The sequence below is a fragment of the Electrophorus electricus genome, chromosome 5 (assembly GCF_041902795.1).
Source record: "Electrophorus electricus isolate QZ-2024a chromosome 5, ASM4190279v1, whole genome shotgun sequence".
Lineage (NCBI taxonomy): Eukaryota > Metazoa > Chordata > Actinopteri > Gymnotiformes > Gymnotidae > Electrophorus > Electrophorus electricus.
In genome coordinates, this window is record NC_137501.1 from 27,747,166 (window position 1) to 27,765,903 (window position 18,738).

The window sequence follows — 18,738 nt, forward strand, 5'->3', positions numbered from 1 at the left end:
CTTTGAGAGGAAAAGACATAGGTGGCAGTTAGCCATATCTCCCCCCTTTCTGCTGACTCCCTGTTTTGCAAGGGGTGGGAGGAGACACGCAAGGCATTCCAGCTATGGCAGACATCGCTATTTATTAGCCCGACAGATGCTATAATTACAAACTTCACTGCAATTTCTTCCAATCACATTATGGCTCCGGCCTTATTATGATTATACACTTTTGTTGCCCAGTGACTGACTAATAAAACATTGTTCCATTACAGTGTCGCCACTTGCATAGCCAAGGGAGATGGCAGAGATGCTAGCAAGGGGCGCTAGCCTCGCCACGGACCAATGAGCGCATACTTCCTGCTAACTAAACCGTGTGGTAATAAACGAATACGTCTCTCAGCATTCAGTCTGGGGGTACTGGCCATGAACGTGCAGCCACACACGTTTAACTCCGTGGGGGTGAGGAGGCTCTGTGTGTTAATAATGGAGGAGCCTATGGTTACAGGGCATTATAAACGCAGCTGCTTGTGAAATCACGGTCAGTTCATGACTTCCAACATCCCCCCCATTAAACTCATATTTGGAGCCAGACTTGTACTGATTGGATGTTGTACTGCCACATGGAGACTGCGGTGTTCTAGAGCTAAAAATGCCCCCCAGAAGAACAGCAGTGAAGCAAATGTTAAGACAACGTAGCCCTTGTGTTCGTCCGTTCTGGTCTCACAAGCGATAATCAAAATCGTTAATAAGGAGACTGGGTGTAAAAACGTTTGGAGGTGAGCATTTTTATTTTAAAGTGCTTCTGGAGAGCTGGTCTGAGCAGCGCAGGCGAGCGTGCACGCGTAGCACATCCTGCTAGCATCCAGCTGCGCCAGGTAGAGCACAAACTAACGGAAGTCAAACCGAAACACATGTCCCATCTTGCCTAGGAGAAGAAATATGAGTGCATCTGGTGACAAAAGAAAAGAGATGAAGAGAATGAGAGAAGAGAGAAAGAGTATGTAAAACCACCAGGGCTGTGTATTCGATCATGCAAAAACACCACGGCATCTGCTGAACGGGAAATCTTACAGCAGGAACAGGACAAAGTAGTGTTTCTCCATCCAGTCACGTGCGGACAGTTGCTTTAACCCAGTTCTCGGCATATCTGTACCAGATATGCTGGGTTGATAATGGCTTGGCTCCTACACATTGCGAGGTGAGAGGGAAACAAATGTGGCCCGGCTAAGGGGTCCCCGCGGAGCGGTTTGAGAAGCAGCCTGTGTAATTATGAGGTACATGCAGTGTGTCATAACTAGCTCTCACCTGATGTGTATTAGAATAAGCTATAAACTTCATGATATTCAAACCTCAGCCTCAACTGCGAAACCTCGTAGGGTCTCCACGTGCGGCAGACTGAGTGGACCAATTTATTACTCACAAGCTCAGAGTGCTACACTGAGTAGCCCTGCATCCTGCTCTACCAAAGTACCCCACGTGCCCGTGTGTGTGCCCCTTACCCGAGAGCAGGACCCCAGGTGCCCGTCCGTGTGTCCGTTACCCGAGAGCAGTACCCCAGGTGCCTGTGCGTGTGCCCATTACCCGAGAGCGCTCCTCCAGTTTGGTCATCATGACGATGTTGGCACTGCGCTGCTCCCACACCATCCTCCAGAAGTCTCCGAATGTCTCCGGCAGCGCTCCCTGTGTGGCGATGTAGGCGTTCTGTTTCCTGTAACCATCAATGTAGTTGGCATTGATGTAGTCGCTCCCAGGAATGCCTAAAAAGAACAAAAAGGTATTTTTTAAATTCAGAATTTATGAACGTGTTTGTGAAAACCAGCCAACAAATCGTTCAGAATCGTGCCGAAGTTTTTCATCACAGTTTGTTTTACACTTTTTGTGCAGTGTTGGTCTCATAGAGTCCATGTTCCAGTGACTACCCCAGTTCTGCTCATTGGCTGGTATTACAATGGCAAACAGGTCAGTTGTGTGTGTGTGTGTGTGTGTATGTGTGTGACTAAATGATTGTGTGCGCGTAATAGAATGTGTATGTGCACAAGTGTGTGTATTAGTATGGGTATTCATTTAAGAACGTTAGTAGGTAAACTGAATGTGTTCCTGTGTGTATCCGTGAGTAAGCAACCAAATAAGTATGTGGGTGTGTAATTACATGTAATTAAATGTATGGGTACATGTGCACACATCTGTGCTTGGGTGCAAGTGAATGTGAGTGAGGATTAGAATGTGGCGGTAGTGTGTGGGCGGGACAATGAAATGTGTGTGCTTGTTTATGTTTCGGAAATGAGAAAGTTTAGATTTGTGTGAGTAAATGAATGAGTGTGTGTGTGTGTGTGTGTGTGTGTGTGAGAGAGAGAGAGAGAGAGAGAGAGAGAGAGAGAGAGAGAGAGAGAGAGAGAGAAAAGGAATTGAATGAGAGAATGTGTATTTCAGTGGATAATTGAATATGCATGTCTACATGTGCACATGTGTATGTGTAATTGAATGAGTGTATGTGTGTGGGTAATTGAATAATAATGTGTGTATTTGAGTGAGTAATTGAAAGTGTGTGTCTGTGTGTGGGTGTGTGTACATGTGTGAGAGTAACTGAATGAGAGTGTCTTTAACAATATCTGCCTGAACACTAAGCTGTGGTTGGAGTGACTGGTCTGTGGTGATGGGTGAGGGCCGTCTGGCGTAGATACATCCTCCTGACTGACTCACTCGCATTAATGGAGAGGGATGCTGGTCTGAGATGCAGGTGCCTCATCTCTAACGGCAGCTGCGAGGCAGGGCAGTGCAGGACCAGCTGGCTCAGCGCCTCCCTGCCTCCCCCCAGCTCCACGCTTGGTTCACTCCTCCCTGCCTCCCCCCAGCTCCACGCTTGGTTCACTCCTCCCTGCCTCCCCCCAGCTCCACGCTTGGTTCACTCCTCCCTGCCTCCCCCCTAGCACTCAGTTTGGTTCACTCCTCCTTGTCTCCCTGTTCACTCCTCCCTTCCCTGTTAAAAAAGTGAGATATTCGCATTTTAATTCCTCCATGGCGGGAGGTAGGGAGCGAGGGAGGTCTGCTCCACTGGTAGGAGCAGCAGGATGAGAGCTCATCAGTGCTGCCAAACCCACGGACCACAGCTGCACGTGCACATGGTGCAGCCAGATAAAAGCTCATCTGTAACCAGTGTCTCCAGCACACACACACACACACACACACACACACACACACACACACACTATAACAGATACACACGCACACACACACACACACGCACGCACACACACGCACGCACGCACGCACACGCACGCATACACACACACACACTATAACAGATACACACAATCTCTGACACACATACTGTCACACAATCTCTCTCTCACACACACACACACACACACACACACACACACACACACACACTCACTCGAACACTATCACAGATACACACAATCTCTGACACACATACTGTCACACAATCTCTCTCACACACACACACGCGCACACACACACACACACACACACACAGACACACACACTATAACAGATACACACAATCTCTGACACACACATACTGCCACACAATCTCTCTCTCACACACACACACACACACACACACACACACACACTCACACACACACACACTCACACACACACACACACTATCACAGATACACACAATCTCTGACACACACATACTGTCACACAATCTCTCTCTCTCTCTCTCTCTCTCTCTCTCTCTCACACACACACACACACATACACACACACGCACACACACACTATCACAGATACACACAATCTCTGACACACACATACTGTCACACAATCTCTCTCTCTCTCTCACACACACACACACACACACACACACACTCACACTCACACTCACACACACACACACACACTATCACAGATACACACAATCTCTGACACACACATACTGTCACAATCTCTCTCTCTCTCTCTCTCTCTCTCTCTCACACACACACACGCACACACACTATCACAGATACACACAATCTCTGACACACACATACTGTCACACAATCTCTCTCTCTCTCTCTCTCTCTCTCTCTCTCTCTCTCTCACACACACACACACACTCTGGCACACGTTCACTTTCTCACTCCTCTCTCCCTCATTCTTTCTCTCCCTCATTCATTTCTTTTCCTCACCCTTTTCTTTCTCTTTCACACCCTCTTTCCTCCTCCCTCTCTCTCTCCCTCTCTCTCTCACCCATCTCCCTTTCTCTTTTCCCTTGTCCTTCCCAATGTCTCTCGGCTCCTTTCAGAGCGAGTTTCCATTCTCCCCCTCCCTCGCTCAAACACGGGACGACGCAGGGAGGAATGAAGAGAGTTGAGCTCCATTGGTTTTCTCTCTCCTTTTCCAAATGTGAAATGAAATGTTCGTTTGGAAACAAAAGGGGAGGTCCAGTATAAATTAGCCAACGAGGTTATGCAGAACCATCTGACTGGCTTGTCAATCGGGATTCATTGTGTCACAGACAAAAGCAGATATTTTAGAGCCTTATCCATACATATTATCCTTTTACAGATGTATTCTACCGTACTGTCATGCAATCAGGCCTTGTCTAGATGTAACAGAACACTTCAGTTAAAATGGGGAAAGATGCATGAGCCCTTGAATTTTATGTTCCTATTAAGTTTATAAAACATTCATACCCAAGTCACATAAAGGTTTATGAATTCTTATGTAAACTACAGAAGAGTAACCCTCAGTAAGGTTATTTTAAAATATAATATATCCCCTTATTAAGTTTCTCAACATAACACTAATAGCAGTATAAATTATTGCAAATTATTGAGTAACTAAATTTATTTTTGGATATCCGGTTGTACCCTACACACACACACACACACACACACACACACACACACACACAGTGCTAATAATAGATTTATTGTACAGTATGTTTGAAACAGTGCCACCAGAAATATCAGAGTAACTGGGCAACTGTAAATATCAGAGTAACTGGGCAACTGTAAATATCAGAGTAACTGAGCGATTTTAGATGGACTGACCCCCCCCCCCCCGCGAGTTTTAGCCACCGTTTTTTCAATTAGTGTTGGAGGATCAGGTCATACATATTTTGAGTTTGTTAAGTGAAGTTTCAGTCCTGCTCAAAAATGAACAAAACCTCAGTGTTTAGTCTTATTCCCACCAGCACTGTATTTCTTTCCATATCTGTCTGTCTGTCTGTCTGTCTGTTTGTCTATCGGTGGTCAGGCTGCCAGGTGCACAGCCTGACCTCAAACTACCCAACCATCTCGACACCATGCGGATAAACAGGGGTCAATCATTGCCTGGGGTCTGGACCCTGCTCGAAAACCCGCCCCCATGGGGTTGGGCTGTCTGTTTCTACGCTGCCTCTGGCAAGGATGTGACTCTGGGACTCTCTGCATCGCTGAAGACTGCTACATGGACGCTCAGCCCTGCATGTAGAACGAACAGGATCCGTGTTGTGCTGAGACTGCAGCCAGAGGAGTCGGAACCTGTAGCCACACTGAGCGTGTTCGTTTAGACCCAATCCGTGTTGCTGTTTCTTGAGATAAGTGTGTGGACTCGTCATCCTTGGCAACCCCTGCTGATTTAACCCACGTCCAATACCAATAGAGTTGGTATGTAGAGATCAGTCAGTGGAGGACTGAATCTGTTCATGGTGAATTTGTTACTTGACAGTAAAGTTAATGAATTAATCAAGCTTCAACCTAAAAGTCACCTTCACTGAGTCATCCCTAAAGCAGCACTCACTCGCCCCTGTGTGGTTTTTTTTTTTTCTTTTTTCTGGGGTGTGAAATTATAAATTGCAGGGAAACTGTCAACATTTCTGAGCGAAGGAGGAGACCGGGTAATGTTTAGACATCCGTTGAAACTGACATTAAAATGCCAGCTTATGTAGCTCGAAAACTACTGAAATCATTTTGAATAAACTTTAACAAAATACAGAAGGAAGCAGCAGCGGTGCTCGTGGTTAGCACGAGGGAACGTGCAGCTCACCGTCGATGGCCGAGAGCAGCACCCTCGAGTGGTCGTAGGCGATGACGTTGGCGTAGCGGTTCTTTGCTTTATTTACCTCCAGGTTCGAGTGCTCCCATGTGAACTGTTGGCCTGGATCAACAGACTGCAAGAGATCAATCAGAAAACAATAATCAATCAAACAATAAACCAATCAACCAATCAATCACTCAATCAATATGTGATAATCAGCATCTCTTCCGTCCATCATCACTCATATTCTGAGATGTGGAGTATTTTTTTGGAAGCTTGACTCGGATACGGTATCCAGCATGCTTCAAAAAGCCACAGAATGGCAGGCACGTCCTCTCCGGTCACCGGGCCCATTTCAGCCCTGTTTCAGACCTTTTAAACCCTTCAGCACAACTGCTTGCCTAACAAAATAGGCTGCCGGCGTGCAGACGCCGGTGTGCAGGCCAACGGGAAACTCCAGGCAGAGTCGGCTCGCGTAGGGTTCCGGTCGTCTAGACTGAGCGATTCCCCATCTTGGAACCGCCTGTGACGTTCCCTCTCTGCCAGCCGACGTCTTGCCCCCCGAGCGGAACGTCCGATTTCAGTTTGGCCCACTGGAATGTGGGTGACGTGTACAGAACGTTTATCTCTCGTGCAGGCTTGGGGTCATAAAAGAAGAAATGAGGAATGAACTAAGAATCGAACTGAAATAAACCGCGCTTTGGGCTTGACAGCAGGGCAAAACATGATCTGATAACATTGGCCATTAAGACTGTTCAGTCTACTCATACAGCTCCGGAACACACTGTACTAATGCAATTAACTTAATCTGCACCTGTGTCACCTGTGGATTAACACTTAAACTAATGACACATTCTTCATGTTGCTGACGAATAGCCAAACTCCACTTAAAGTATTCAGGGTGTTTCTAATCAGAACTGTTATACAATTCTCTTCAGGTCTGCTAAGTGCCTCTTATAAAAGGAAAAAAAGTGGGTACGCTTTTACGTGTCTGACGCATTAACAAAGGGTTGATTGTCTTTGGGAGTGATGGTAAGAGGAGTTGCCGACAGAAGAGTCCCTTCGGTCTCCACGAGCCCCCTGTCCAGAACGTAGCATTACATCCTACACGTTACTTCACATTCTCTGAAATAGTTTGTTTTGTTTAGTAGTCTCAGTTGGAGTTTCCATTTCTCTCACAGTCCATTGGAGTTCCTCCACACCAGACTCGTCAACACCATGTCTGTTTGGAGTTTGCTCTGAGCACAGCGGAATAGTGGTGATGGAACAGAGAAGTCCCCCAAAGTGCTGGCTTAAAGTCTGCAGCACAAAGTCTGAAATGCCTTTGTAAGCTGTACCATTTACACTCTCCTTCAATGGAACCATCCCTGGCACTGTTATTCCTGTCAACACTCTGCATTCTAGTAGGTACTGTTCTCCTGGCATGCACCAAATTCAGATTTGTCCTCAAATTCAACTGCAAGATAGTGAAATGTGATTCATCACTCCAGAGAACATCTTTCCACCGTCTCAGTGTCCAGTGGCAATGTGCTTTACTCCACCGCAGCAGATGCTTGGGCTTGTGTGCAGCTGCTCAGCCATGGAAACCTACTTCCTGAAGCTCCTGACACCCAGATCCTGTGCTGACGTTGTTTCCAGAGGCAGTGTGGAGTCATTATTATTATTATTGTTGTTGTTGTTGTTTGTCAATGTTCCTTGCATGGATATTGCACTTGATTATATAAACCCGTTGACAATGGGTGTGACTGAAGCATCTGAAATCAACATTTTTGTTCAGCCATTGTGGAAAACTTGTGAATTACAATCGTTTTTTGTAACCATAAATCATTATTATTATTATTATTGTTAGAACTAATGTTTCTAACAATTCTCTCATCATAAAGACATCTCTCTTCCTATGTTATGAAATGAAACCGAATGGTTGCGAGAGGCGAACAGCAGGGCGGAGGCGCGTGTGGACGCGGTGCTCGCGCCCATGCTCGCGCCTGCCGTATGCAATCGACCCCCATTTATTTGAATAATGAAATGATTCACTCTCTCCGGCGTCTGTTTGAAAAGGGAACCATGACGTGCATCCCCCTGCCGGCATATCCCTCCGCGTTGACAAATTTCAAATTACAGTTTTCGAGGACCCAGAGAATGAGGGAAGATTGGAGCGCGGCAGAGGAAGGCGACGGCTCGGAGAGATTTTCCAAAAGGAGCCTGACGCGGTGCGCTCGCCATCCTTTGTCGGCTGACGTGCCCTTTCATACGCGCGGAAGTGAAGTCAAAACAGCACAGACAATGATTAATCACACCGAGATAGCAGCCCGCCGACCCGTTACACGCAGCCGATCAAGGCCGCCGTCACTCCTAAATGCTACGTTCTGTACGCAGGCCGCCACTGCGTAATAATCGTATTGTTTATAGCCAGGAGGGGTGGGAGATCTTACTGCAGGTCGGCGAGATGCCGTTGTGTGATCCGCGCGGGAGAACAGGAGTCCGGGCCCAGGGGGGAGTTGACCTCACACCGCGAGACTCCGCCATGCGCCATTAGGAGATCGAAAATGTCTCCGGCTAAGCCAGCGGCTTCTCGGCCGAACGGTGGTTTGTGATATTGACTGTGATGAAAAGTACCCTCATCTCATTGTGCTCCTGAAATGACCCGAGAATTACAACGCGCTGTACCGCAAGTTTCTGTAACAGCTGGGGGGGGGTTAGCCTGGCTCATAGATGAACCTCATGGACTAGAGACTGCAGAAATAGAAAAGGAGTGAGCACGGAAGTAACACACGCACACACGCACACACACACACACACACACACACACACACACACACCCTCTGAACGTTGTCTAGCAGACAGAGATCACCCTGGCCATGTACCACAGCCTCTACTGACCAGGGCCAAATCAAAATATGTTTTTGAAAAAATGAAAAAAGATGAGTTAGACCATGTGAGAGACAAAGATTTATGTTTCGTACCTAGGATTAGGAATAACTACAATCCATAAACTCCAGGCCCAGGTCAGAGATTACCACACATTAAACTCCTTCCTCATCACCCACTCCTGACTGGATGCTTCACCAATGGCTAGTTTTTGTAAGACGTTTTTTACGCCATACAGTACATTTGTTATACTATTATTGAATTATTTAATTGAGCTTTTGTATTTAGTAACTATCTTCTTAGAGGAAAGGTTTCTGGTATTGAAAGTCAATGTGAATATGACTGAGGACAGAGTACTGATGGACAGAGATTTGACACTAAACCAGCAGTCTCTGAGTTTGACATGATCCAATAACCTTTGATTATGATGAATTTTCTACGCACGGATACACACATGCCCAACGGCCCCCACTGGCAACCAAAGTACCTCATACTCCTGCGAAAACTTCAGGTTGTCGTTGGCTTTCAGGCGCTCCAGGTGATCGGCCAGGTCCATGATTGGGATTGGGGGGTGGGTGGCCATGCCTGCAGAGGAAACACACAGCAGGGGCGGCGTCAGGGTCACGGCGGGGCCGCCGCGCGGACACGGCGACTCGAAAGGAGGCGTGTGGCGTCGGAAGGGATGGTGAGAGGTGACTGCTCTTAGACCAGAGGAACCAATCGAAGAAGCAGCATGCTGGAGATGGCAGCCAATGGGAACGCGTGGAAACGCACCCTCTCCCAGCTGTGCATTCCTGGTGTGAGGGGAAGAATGTTATTTGCACGCGGGGGGGTGGGGGTGTGGTGGGAGGAGCATCGGTGGTTAGCAGGAGCAAAGAGAGGAAATCAAATCTAAACAAACCGGCAAACGACAACAAAAGACAGAAGCCGGCGGGGTGGGGTGTTGTAGTCTGCGTTCAGCGGATGACATGGGTCTTAAAGCCATCGTGCCATCTCCTGGCTATGGCACATTGTCCTGCTATGCCATGAGGTGAAGCGTTGTGAATTAGATGGTAGTAAAGCCTCGGTGGAGGGTGGAAAGCCTGAAGTATTAAACACGGAACGATGAAAGGACAGTGACGAGGACGAGGATGGCGTATGTATAAACAAGACCAACTAACTTGACAGATGGGGATTACTGGGGTAACCGGAGGCACTGGAACCTGTGAAAAAGAGGGGGGGGGGGGGCATAAATAAAATGTTGCTGAGGTTAAAGCAATGAGGTGATCACTGCTCCTAACATCGGTCCAAGCCGCACAAAACACACAGTCTGTCAGTGCTGTTCGCCAAAAGAGACCCCCCGCCCCCCACAACCGTGTAAATGGAGTCTGGTTAGTAGGAAACAAATACTTACATGCAGCAGCCGAAAACGCTTTCAAGCAAATTAAGCAAACAAAGGAAGTGCAAAAGGAAAAGGAAAAGTTCAGGGAACTTGACAGGGAGCAGCGGGAAAGTCGCCAGCAGACACTAAAGGAACGTTGAGCTCGGAACAGGACGAAGGAAATCACTGAGGGCGGCGGAAACGACGTACGACCCCGACGGGGGCGGAGAAGCTTTCTGCTATGGTGGGAAATTGTGTACGACCCTGACGCCGCCCTCGTAGCTTTCTGCTTATAGAGGGAAATGCTAGTCGCCGAGCGACGGCCGATAGTCGGGGGCGGCGTGTCCTAGCCTGTGCGCGTGTGCGTGAGAGACATGGTTGGTGGGGAGTTTAAAAACCTGATAAGGAGTGTCAGGACTGTGTGTCAGTGTGGAGAGGGAGTGAATGTTTGAGAGAGGGAGAGAGAGAAAGACACGCACGCACGCACGCAGAGGAGCAGGGCACGTGTCTAGACACAGAAGAGCCAGTAGCTCTTTCACCCGCGCGGCTGACAGAAGTAGGCATTAGCTAATGGACGAAGCGATGGAGAGGCTCCATTCAGACCCATTCAAGGCCCATTCCCAGGCAGTGGCACAATGACACCTCCGTGAAGCCCCCTTAACGCGGAACCGGGAGACGGCGTCGGGAAGGGGTGATGGGTCGAGCTGGGCTATGAGGAGTTTGAAGAGCAGATGGATTGGGCGGGGGGGTGGTGTAGGGCACAGCGGCAACGTTAATGCCTCCGAGGGTGGAGGGGTAAAAAAAGAAAGCTTCACCCCCAACCCCACCGACCCCCCACCCCCCCCACACCCACCCAAAGCTGTTTGGATGTACTTGACTTGTAATCGGAAGGTTGCCGGTTCAAGTCCCATCACTGCCAAATAGCCACTGTTGCGCCCCTGAGCAAGACGCTCAATTGCTCGAGCTGTGCTCAGTCATAATTGTAAGTCGCGTTGGAGAAAAGCGTCGGCTAAATGCCATAAATGTAAATGTAAGGATATATATACGCATGGCTGCATTAATTAGAAGGACCTTGTGAACAGTTAATGTGTGTGTGCATGGTCTGTGTACGGTCATGTGTAAACACTAGGAGACAAAACGCTTTGTGAACACTAGGAGACAAAACGGGATCGAGACATGTGGGCCACAACCCAGATACTGTCCAGTCAGCAGTGGTTGGATGTTTTTGGCCAAACTCCCACCAGCAGAGGTGGGCTGACGCATGCCCAGGGGCTACACTGGGCAAACGCGGACGTGTAAGATGCACGAGTAAGACCAGCAGGTGAACCTAATGAAGCAGGCCGTTAGAGCAGGTGCACTCTCTGACAAAGCGACTGTGTGACTGCCTGGTATTGGCTGTTCAGAGATGGGTAGGGCAGTGGCGCTGATCTGAGAACAGTGTTGTTGCCAGGGTGAGCCCCTCCCCCAGGGCATCTTGCCTGGTCTACTGAGAAGCTATATTCAGCCGTTAGCCAAGGTATGGCGCAGCTACTGCACCGGAGGCCTAACACACACACACACACACACACTTAGGTGTCTGCAGGGACGACTTCTTTTGCAGGAAGTCACAAGCGTTCCTTTTACAATCCTGATGATATTTCATTATAACAATGGTTCTCAATACACTAATCCTTGGGGACCTAGTGCTCTTAACACACATGTCCCCTCCCACAAAGGGATTGGATAATTACTTCATTGGATTAATCAAGTGTGCTGGTGCTGGAAAACACACAAGCGTGGTCTCCAGGGATGCCATTGCTAACCACGAACTTGTGGTCTTAATTTATCCACCAACTGGCACAAATATTCCCGCATCCCGACTTGACAAAAGCTTGCATTCAGGAATGCGGGACAATCAATCCGACGAGAGGAGCTGATACGCTGAGCACGCCGCATCGAAATGGAGCGCTCTGGAACGCCGCAAGAATGGCTACATCTCCGTCTGTTCCAGCCCTCAAAATCGCAAGCCGTTAGAGATGCTGCCCGCATTCTGACGAGGTCATGCTGAAAAGACAGGTGTCATCGGACTGTTATCGGATCCAGTTCCCTCTCCCGAGACAGGAGAGCTCGTACAGGACCTCTGACGTGTCAAAGCCGTGCAGACCCCAGGGCTGCCCCCTAAGTCGCTACCCCACTCTGGTCACGGAGAGCCGGGCTCCAGTGCGGTTGGTGATTACCCTGCTCACACACTCATGATTCAACTCATTATCTCATTACCAGACTCTCCAGGTGTGTTTAAGCAGGACAAACCAAACCATGGTGCACTCCAGGAGTTGGGCTCTCCTGCTAAATACTCTCGCCACCTTCATCAGATGCCTCATCAGCGATGTGACATCGTAGCACACGTTCCGTTAGAGAGCAGCAGACGTAACTGAGGACGGACACTAGAGCGAGGTCTAAACAAGGTCTCTGGTTTAAACTCTGCATGCTGGGGATGTTCTTGCGGCGGAGAGGACGGGGGTGGTTGGGGGGTGAATGGTGGCCACATTTTCGCGGCCCTCACCAGGAGTCTGGAAGTTGAGCCGGCGCAGCTCCACGGGATCGGTGGGATGGTGGGAGGGAATCTCCTTGCTGTTGGGAAGGCTGCCTTTCCTGGCCTCCGCCTCCGCCCGTTTCCTGGAACAATGGAGAAGACATGGTTACGATGGCTGGCGCGTCTGCGGTACGTCTGCGGGCGGTTGTGTGGTCCCCACGGGCTCGCGCTTTTTTCTCACTCTACCCAAGTTCAGGACTGTTGGTGGAAAGCTGATGCTCATAAAAGGAACATTAGGGAGATTTTCTCCGAGGAACGTGATCAGCCATATCACACTGAACAGTGCTGGAACTATGCAATCACACTACAGGTCACATGACAGGATTTACATATTAATTTATTATTTACATATTATTTACATAATTAATTTACCATTAATTAAATTTAGAAATGCTTCTTGATGTCATACGATTCATTTTTCCCCTCATTGTAAGATATTTATTTTTTGTTAAATATATGCATCAATGCAAATTGATCATTCATCAGGGTTAATTGCTCACAAACTGCAGGGGACATACAAGAACATCAGTGTTCCCATCATGACCCTTAATTAAGCTGTTACAAGCTTGGGGATGCAGGACACTGGAGTTGCGTGAGGAGACACAGAGGAGCTTTTTGCAGCGAGGGCCGGTGTCTGAGGCTCCTCTCCTGTCAGCTGCACCCACACTTGAGTGGTGTGGAGGCCCCAGGTGACCTACCACGCAGGAGTAACTACAAGTGGCACAAGCGAAAAGGACCTGGAAACACTCTGAGAATTGGGGCATTCACTGGCGGCATTGGGGAGATGCTGGACATGATGCTCTTGTCCTTTTGGCTGATCGTCACTGTAAGAGATCTTCTAGAGGAGCTGCTCATCACTGCAGGGGCTGATCTAGAAGAACTAGCCATCACTGCAGGGGCTGATCTAGAAGAACTGCCCTTCACTGCAGGGGCTGCTCTGGAAGCGCTGCCTATCACTGCAGGGGCTGCTCTAGAAGAGCCGCCCATCGCTGCAGGGGCTGATCTAGACGAACTAGCCATCACTGCAGGGGCTGCTCTAGAAGAGCCGCCCGTCACTGCAGGGGCTGATCTAGAAGAGCTACCCATCACTGCAGGGGCTGCTCTAGAAGCGCTGACCATCACTGCAGGGGCTGCTCTAGAAGCGCTACCCATCACTGCAGGAGCTGCTCTAAAAGCGCTGCCCATCACTGCATCTGTGCCTTCTGACAAACAACTTCAGGTCACATCTTCAAATAGAGCTTTGGGGGGAATGAGAGAAAAATGAGCAGATGTCTGAGTGGGGGGCTGGGCTATCTGAAGCAGCAATATCAGCGCAGAAAGAAGCTTTACAATTGTTAAGCAGTGCCCGAATAACAGTTCTGACAGTCGTACCACAGAGACGCTCATAGACTGCACAGTCTTATCACAGCACAGTCATGCCACAGAGATAGGCATGGACAGCACAGTCATACCACATCACAGTCATAACCGAGACGCTCATAGACTGCACAGCCACACCACAGAGACAGGCATGGAGAGCACAGTCATACCACAGGACTTTGTGGTGTGTCATTTCAAATTCAGCAGAAGACTTTAGTTGGACTTTGCCAACATGCTGGAGCTGAAATAGGAGGCAAGTCAAAGTGAAACTCTTCTCTGATGTTTAAAACACCCTACATAACTGTTACTGTTTAAATAATCAGGCAGAACCAGATTATTTACACTCCAGATAGGAAGAAGCCATATTTTTCTTTTGTGACTCTTATGTGATTTGTCCAATAAGACAGATGCCACCCTCCTTTCAGGGCTAAGATACAGCTAAAGTTTAGTCCGTATATGGCTGCACATGACGGTGATCAGCTCACTGTAAAGAGTTGTGTCTAAGGGAGCGTGGCCCCTGATCTACCAGTTCAGAATTCACCGAACTCACTGAATGAAGTCATTGAATTCATTGGAATGAAACCTGATCAGCTCTTCAAATGGACGAGTTTCATTCACAGTTTCATTTTGGCGAGACCTTTTTAAAGTTTTGCTTAATTTTACCAGCAAATGTTTTATTAACATAAAACACCTACTAACGGTTTGCAACACTTCATCAAAGTGTCAATCTTGGTTGGAAGTTCTGACTCATTAAAGCTTTGACATTTTTGGTTTTCCAAGCATTTCTAAGTGCATATTTTAAAAACATCCTTTAAACACAGTAAAATAATGATGAATTATCGGTTTCATTAACTGTTCATATGAAGAAAATGTGCAGTGGGGAAAGGAGTTTTGATGTTCTATAGATTAATGGTCTTTTAGTCATTTTACATATGACATTAATCTCAAAATAAACCTAGTTAATCTTCATAATAATTTAAAAACTGCAAAGAAAACTCAGTTATTTAAAAATATTTTTAAAAAGATATGTCTCTAAGCTTTTGACATGAGCTGAAACACACACACTCACACACACACACACACACACACACACACACTCACACACACACTCATTCACACACACACACACACTCACACACACACACACACACTCACCCTCACATACACTCACACTCACTCACACACTCACACACACACACCCTCACATACACTCACACTCACTCACACACTCACACACACACACACACACACACACACACACACACACACACATGTGTTTATCCCTCCAGTTCTCTGGTTTTCCTCTCTTTCTTACCTGTCTGGTTTGCTGCTCCAGGGAAGCACAGAGGGAAAGACAGAAAAGCAGCATTAGATGACATGATTACTACCAACCTCCACACTGTGTTCAGCACCTCTGCCCACTGCAGCGGACAGGCGTTGCCACGGCCACTGCAGCGAACAGGCGTTGCCACGGCCACTACAGCGAACAGGCGTTGCCACGGCTACTACAGCGAACAGGCGTTGCCACGGCTACTACAAAGGACAGGTATTGCCACAGCCACTACAGAGGACAGGCGTTGCCACGGCCACTACAGCGGACATGCGTTGCCACGGCAACTGCATAGGACAGGCGTTGCCACGGCCACTACAGCGGACAGGCATTGCCACGGCCACTGCAGAGGACAGGCGTTGCCACGGCCACTACAGCGAGCAGGCGTTGCCACGGCGACTAAAGAGGACAGGCGTCGCCTCGGCCACTGCAGCGGAAAGGTGTTTCTCTCTGGTTGGGAGCCTGCGCATCTTCACCACTGGGTCACGTGTCTGCATGTGGTGCGCATCTTCACCACTGGGTCACGTGTCTGCATGTGGTGCGCATCTTCACCACTGGGTCACGTGTCTGCATGTGGTGCGCATCTTCACCACTGGGTCACGTGTCTGCATGTGGTGCGCATCTTCACCACTGGGTCACGTGTCTGCATGTGGTGCGCATCTTCACCACTGGGTCACGTGTCTGCATGTGGTGCGCATCTTCACCACTGGGTCACGTGTCTGCATGTGGTGCGCATCTTCACCACTGGGTCACGTGTCTGCATGTGGTGTGCATCTTCACCACTGGGTCACGTGTCTGCATGTGGTGCGCATCTTCACCACTGGGTCACGTGTCTGCATGTGGTTTATGCTTCTGTAAAGCAGTTTTTCTTCGTCCAGTGACGATCAACGCTGACGCTGGCACCAGAAATCGTTTCCGCGTTTGTCAGCTTTGTTCTTCTCGTTCCTATAACGACGCATCACTCAATTATGTCACCCATACTAGCAGTTAGCATTTTACACACTGTAATTTCTTGGCAGGTGGACCACCGGGAAGTCTTCTGTATTCACGCAGGCATGTGACTGGGAACGCACAGACGGCTGTCATTCCCACGAGAAGAGAGAAAACTCCCGTTTCCAGGAAAATCTACTCATGCGCATGACTTTCTTTTCTTTTCTTTTTTTTTGAGGGATAGAAGACATCATTATAGCCGGGGGGTTTTTGAGCCTACTGCCAATTTTATATATAAAACAGTGAAATTCGTTTGTGAGGCGCGGATGGTGTTATCTCCACTACTCTCAGGCGTTGCGAACCGTTGTGATAGGTTCTCTGTTTGGTCGGAATGATCAGCTCGGGTGTTTTGCGGCGTTCAGGAGTGCAGACGGTGAGCACCTGCTGGTTCGTATGCAGGTTAGGCATTACGTGGGTGAGTAAAGCACCTTGACATTGAAGCTACAATTGGTGTTTAAATCTGTCGTGAACCAGAGGCCCTGGAGAGCCAAGTACATTCTGCAGGCTGACATGATAGGTGGCCTCCTTAGTGCCTGCATAGATTTTAATTTGGGTCCCAAGGCTAAGCAAAATACACATTTGAATAAATATACTCAAAAAACAATCAAAAGTAAAAAGAAAAAATGGAAAAAATGTGAAAAAATGTGTTTACCTTGTAAACACACACACACACACTTTGTTCTAAAACCATCTGAAGCCAATTGCAAACGTCAGAAAGGTTTACAACAGCTGAGACGTTTCTAGAGCATTCATCCACATTTTCACTGGTTCATTTTGCTTGCGGGATATTTATCTGGAACGTCCTGAAGCCAGCGGCTGATGACGATGTTTACGATCGCAGGGAAGTTTCTAGAATGTTCTTGCTTGTTCACACTGGTTTATTAGGCTTTAAAGAAGTTCTCTGAACACACCAAAACCATGCACCATCACATGATCATGTCAGTGTGTGTTGATGTTCAGTCTTTCAGAGCAGAAGGGCTGTAACAACGCATCTCTCTCACCTCTTGTACAGGAGGATTGCGATGACGATGCATATGATGAAGACTACGGCAAGCACAGGGCCCACGACCCAGATGAGACCTTCCTCTTCATCGATTATGGGCTGGGGGTCGATGTCAGCAGACACCACGGGGTCGGAGTACGGACTCGTAGCGTACATGGTCTGGCGGGTGACATGCAGACATGCAAGTGTTACACAACAGGTTAACATCTGGAACCAGAACTGGAGGTCCACATTTCAGTTAAGGTCTCCTGTCAACTCAAATATCATTCAAAATATACGTAGATAGTTATGAAATTAAATGCACTACAGTTTAGCAAGACATTCTGAGTCATACGGCTACGGCTCAATCCGAGTCTGATTAATCTAAGATTCGACACCAGCAGACTTTACAGAGCTGTGTCTAACTGTGTGGGTGCTTGGTGGGTGGAGTCATAGACACGCCGGGCTCCGTTCCGCACCCAATTAGGGCCTGATTTACTCCTCTTCCTCGACTCCGCACCTCAGCTTTGGTGTAAGGAGATAAACAGAAGGCTCAAGGCGGCTCATGGCGGCTCAGCCGTGGATGGGAGCACTAGGACCGCACGGCTCACCTCACTGCGGGCCAGTTAATTGACTTCCAACCTTATTCTACAATCCAAGCAGAAAATGGGGATGGACGAAAAAGAACGAAAAACTGTAGGAAAAGTTCTCTCTCTCTCTCTCTCTCTTTCTCTCTCTCTCTCTCTGCTACCTGCAGCTCCAGCAAGGCCAGTTAAAGACTAAATAAAAAATGAAAAGTCTGCTAGTTTAAGAGAGTTCATATCTCTCTCACACATTCTCTCTCTCTCGCTGTCTCTCTCTCTCTCTCTCTCTCTCTCTCTCTGTCTCTCTCTGTCTCTCTCTGTCTCTCTCTTGTCTCTGCACACACATACTGCAGTGGGGTAGATAAGGCTCCCCGAGTATCTGGTGCTATTAAAGAGAAGGCAGTTATCTAGACATTCCTGGGACTGACAGGCCTCCGAGGCAGTACCTGCCTGCCAGGCTGCCTCAGCTCCTGAGGGAGAGGGAGAGGGAGAGACAGACAGAGAGAGAGAGAGAGAGAGAGAGAGAGACAGACAGACAGAGACAGAGCAGTAGAATGAGAAAGAAACACAAAGCAGAAGAGTATGAGAGAAAGAGAGACCGCAGTAGAGAGTGAGCAACAGAGAGAGAGATCAGTAGAGTGAGAGAGATAGCAGTAGAGAGAGAGAGAGAGAGAGAGAGAGAGAGAGAGAGAGAGAGATATGGGAGTATGCAGGGACAGTTGTGAACCGACACCC

General features: G+C 48.2%; 1 protein-coding gene across 42 annotated transcripts in view; it reads right to left on the reverse strand.

Annotated features, from left to right (window-relative positions):
• ptprda (protein tyrosine phosphatase receptor type Da) overlaps window positions 1-18,738 on the reverse strand; it is a 405,006-nt gene that overhangs the window by 20,469 nt on the left and 365,799 nt on the right. For 21 of the 42 annotated variants that reach the window (XM_081714645.1, XM_081714647.1, XM_081714646.1 and 18 more), the window contains 7 exons: window positions 17,439-17,599; window positions 15,433-15,444; window positions 12,729-12,841; window positions 9,987-10,028; window positions 9,314-9,411; window positions 5,968-6,091; window positions 1,564-1,739 (listed from right to left, as the gene is read on the reverse strand). In XM_081714645.1, coding sequence (XP_081570771.1) covers window positions 1,564-1,739; window positions 5,968-6,091; window positions 9,314-9,411; window positions 9,987-10,028; window positions 12,729-12,841; window positions 15,433-15,444; window positions 17,439-17,599 — 726 coding nt within the window. The remainder of the gene's footprint in view (window positions 1-1,563; window positions 1,740-5,967; window positions 6,092-9,313; window positions 9,412-9,986; window positions 10,029-12,728; window positions 12,842-15,432; window positions 15,445-17,438; window positions 17,600-18,738) is intronic. The other 21 variants (XM_081714666.1, XM_081714673.1, XM_035529838.2 and 18 more) reach the window with 3 other exon arrangements.